The sequence below is a fragment of the Dufourea novaeangliae genome, unplaced genomic scaffold (assembly GCF_001272555.1).
Source record: "Dufourea novaeangliae isolate 0120121106 unplaced genomic scaffold, ASM127255v1 scaffold329, whole genome shotgun sequence".
In the NCBI taxonomy this organism is placed as follows: Eukaryota; Metazoa; Arthropoda; class Insecta; order Hymenoptera; family Halictidae; genus Dufourea; species Dufourea novaeangliae.
Window position 1 is genome coordinate 38627 of NW_015374214.1, and position 4282 is coordinate 42908.

Sequence of the window (4282 nt, forward strand, 5' to 3'; positions counted from 1 at the left end):
CGTCCGAACTGCGAAAGCGTTGAATCTGTAAACGTAGCACTTTCCGAAACTCACTATTACCGACTTTAATAGTCACAGATATACCGTCTAGGTGAGGGATTATATGCCAAGACACAACTTGTGAATAAGATACTAAATACAAAGTAGAGGTTTGCCGGTTGTAGAGACTGTTCCAAAACGCTAGCTTACACTTTCATATATCTTACGATCTAAGATTTTAACTGAGGTGTTACGAGCCCGGGCCGTAGCAACGCGAGTGGCCGGCGAGTGTAGGTTTTCCAAGAAATATGGTATCACTTTATTAGTAAGTTGCGCGGATGAATCTGACGCGAAGCCAGAAGGCCGCTAGGATGTTTGAAAGCGAGGACGAACCTGATGCGACATCCGGGAGCCTCTAGGAATGGAGTCACTTACGGACGAACCTGATGCGAAATCAGGGAGCCGCAGGAAGGTGAAACTCGTGAACGAACCCGATGCGAAATCGGGGAGTCACTAGGATGTGATTTTGCAAACGAACTCAGCGCGTAGCTGAGGAGCTGCGAGGAGGGTGGAAAATCTGTACAGACGAACCTGATGCGAAATTAGGGAGCCGTTAGGAAATGTTAGTTTGTGCCTCGTAACTTTTGACTTTATAAGTAATACAATTCGAGCGGTAAAGTTGTATTAATGTGGGAACGGTCGACCTGATATTATTCTAAACTAGAGGAAACTAGTATATCGATAATATTACAGATTTCTGGATGGTGTTCTGGATTCAACATGAACTACACAGATTTATAAAATAACCGTATAATTAGTCAGTCTTTAGTTACAAATGTGTTGTGTAGTGTTGTCGCGTAGTGGTAAGTAATAAGAAAATAATAACTGTTACCGAAATAAATATGTGCTCGGTGTTAACGCACTGGCGATGCGGGGGTTGCGAGTGGATTTTACGGAATAGTGCCAAGTAATAATTCTAGCAAGAATACGAATAAAGTGTTCACGGTTTATTACAAGGTTAACTGAATTCGAAAGTGAACATTAGCCCGATCTCACTAACGTAATGACCAACTCACAAGAACGTGACACGATGTGACTCTAAAGGCGACGGCACAGTTCTGGCCCCCCGAGGGTTGAAATCAACAGGTTTATATAGACCTAGAAATTGGTAGGGATGCTATGAAATTTTCATACAAGGAAATCTTTGACGGTTGAGGTTGCGTCACGCTTCCTAGTTTTTAGGTTACCACGCCGTGGGAACGGGGTCCTACTCCCCAGCTTACTCGAGAGATAAGGAAACGTAAGGGCGTTTTTCTGTGCCGGGTGCGAGCTCAGTCTATTAGAGCGAGGGGTAAGAGAGAAAATTCTTCATACGTAACAGAGGTTAGGGGTTAGTGGCTAAGGGTGGCAACTAAGGTAATTTTCTTACCTAAACCAGGAAAGTCAGACTACTCAACACCTAAGGCTTTTAGGCCCATCAGTCTGACTTCCTTTACGCTGAAAACAGCAGAGAAACTAATGGATCGATATATAAAAGAATACATCTTTCCAATCACACCATTGCACGAAAAGCAACACGCTTTTCGAACAGGACACTCGGTCGAAACAGCATTGCACAATGTAACATTGGCAATAGAAAAAGCATTGAAGGTAAAATACTACACCATTGGATGCTTCCTGGACATCGAGGGGGCATTCAACATGACATCGGTAGAGGTACTGGTGACAGCAATGGAGGAATTCAATCTCCATCAAAAGCAGAAGATGTGGATAACTAACATGCTGACCAAGAGAAGGTTAGTGGCGACTAGAGGGGGCCATTCGGTTTCAGAGTATGTGAACAGAGGGTGCCCGCAAGGAGGGATACTGTCACCACTGTTATGGTGTTTGGCGGTTAACTCGCTGCTACACGCACTAGAAGAATGTGGGGTAACTATATCGGCTTATGCGGATGACGTAGTGTTTTTAGCTACCAGCAGCGATATACACGAAGCATACGACAAAGCACAGGAGGCGTTGGAGATATTGAAAATATGGTGCGACAGCACAGGTCTATCGGTCAACCCAGACAAATTGGAAGTGGTACGATTTACCAAGCGCATCAAGATACCGGCAACCGAACCTCTGAGGTACGAGGGTAAGGATTTAAAACTGGTAGATGAGGTGAAATTTTTAGGTGTAACATTCACCAAGAAGCTACTATGGAGAAGACATGTCTTCAACAAAGTGGCATGTGGGAAAAACAATCTATACATGGTGAGTAGAGCCATAGGAGGGACATGGGGATTCTCCCCTCGCATCACAAATTGGATATACAAATCCATTGTGGTGCCACGGGTGACCCATGGGGCTATCGCTTGGTGGCAGGCAGCAAAAATGACCACAGTAAAGAATAAGTTAAATAGCCTTCAGGGGCTGGCACTTAGGAGAGCTCTAGGGTCGTTAAGTACCACTCCACTAAGGGCAATGGAGGTACTAACAAACACGACCCCCTTAGACACAGTTATTTTAGATATAGCAATCAGAACAGCGCACAGGCTGAAATGTTGGGATAGCTGGACGGGGAACAGTTATGGACATGCATCGATAATCCAGAACGAAGCGGACATGGACATGAACAACTGGATGAGCATGGATCAGGATAGATGCGCTCCTAGTATGGTACCGAAACAACTATTCCAGGTAATTATTCCTACCAGGGAACAATGGAGAGGGAGCGAGCCGTTAGCGGGAGACCACATGGATTAGTACACCGACGGATCGGGTAGGAATGACCTGGCAGGAGCCGGGTGGACAAATGGAAGTACGGAGAGGCATTATGCAAGCCTAGGGAGGAACGTTACGGTGTTCTAGGCGGAGGCAGTCGCAATAATAAAATGCACGCAATTACTAATGGACAAGGGTATAAAACAAAAGACAATACGCATTTTTACAGATAGCCAGGCGGTCCTGCTGAGCGTTCAAAAGCTCATGCACACCTCAATGACGACCAGGAGATGTAAGGAATGCCTTAACGAGTTGGTATCCAGGGGCAACAAGGTAATGTTGTGCTGGGTGCCAGGTCACAAAGGCATTCCAGGGAACGAACTAGCGGATAAATTGACAAATTTGGGATCAAGAAGGGCTCCACCGGAAGGAGTGCCTAGGCAGGTGCCGCTAGCGGAGGCAGTGTTCGCCCTCAGTAGGAAAAAATGGCGCGAGGACCAGAGGAAAAGGAAATGGGACTCGGCAGAAGGATGCAGAGTAGCAAAAATGATGATAGGACAAAACCCCGTATATAAAAATTGGAGGGACCTAATGGGTCTTCCACGTGAAGACACGAGAAGGGTGGCGGGACTTTTAACAGGACACGCCATCCTCAACCACCACTTGACAAGGATTGGAGAATTGCAAGAAGAAGGATGTGATTTCTGCAACGAGGACACAGCTGAATCGGCTGAACACATATTAATGAGATGTCCAGGACTGATGGAGACGCGCTTTAAGAGGTTTAGGAAGGCGATATTGGAAGAAGAAGATGTATCCCAACTGGCAATTAGAGGAATTCAGGAATTCGTCCAAGATATAGACAGGAAATGGCCTAGGGATGAAGAGGAGGAGGAAGAAGAGGAGGTGTGGTAAGGCGGGGGAAGACGGGGGATAGAAGGAGAATAAAAAAGGGGGGGAAGGAGTCAAGGGAGAACCGAAACGCTAAGAAGGAGGAAAAGTTTTAGGTACATAAACAATGGAAGGAAGGATGCCATAAATTTATTATATAATATGTAGCGATGCGACACCGATAATGTAAACATGATAATAAAAAGGTTAACTTTGAGAAAATATACGTTACGTTGGTAAATAAACCCCATAACAAGAAATACGGTAGAGATAAGCTTAGGGAGGTAGGATAGGAAGATAAGGGGGATGAAATACGAGGGTAAAAGGAAGGGGAATAAAAATGCACAAAAAGGGAAGTTGACGGGGGAAAGAAAAGGGCGGATAGGGGAGGGAAGCAACAGGGACGAGTCTATCGATACCTAGATTCCCACTACACAATAATATTCGGGGAAGCATAGGGAACAATAGGAATATATAGGAGGGGAGTAGGGAGCGTGTCAAAACTGCGTTTGGGATAAGCATGAGGAAAAGAAAGATAGGAAAGGGAAGGAGAAAAATAATAACAAACACAACACACGAAAAGAAGAAAAGTATAAGGATATTCCTGAAGCAAGTTCCAGAACCTGGTAGTGGTGAGGTAAGAAAGAATAAACATGTAAAAAAAAAAAACAACAATGTAGTAAGAAATAAAAAGAAGATAGAATAA

General features: G+C 44.7%; 1 protein-coding gene across 1 annotated transcript; it reads left to right on the top strand.

The window, feature by feature from the left end:
* Window positions 1–1497: 1497 nt before the first annotated feature.
* LOC107192349 (RNA-directed DNA polymerase from mobile element jockey-like) lies at window positions 1498–3600 on the top strand. The gene is made up of 2 exons (XM_015581577.1): window positions 1498–2661; window positions 2833–3600. Exons 1-2 carry the CDS (start codon window positions 1498–1500, stop codon window positions 3598–3600), a joined length of 1932 nt encoding a protein of 643 aa, XP_015437063.1.
* Window positions 3601–4282: the final 682 nt, after the last annotated feature.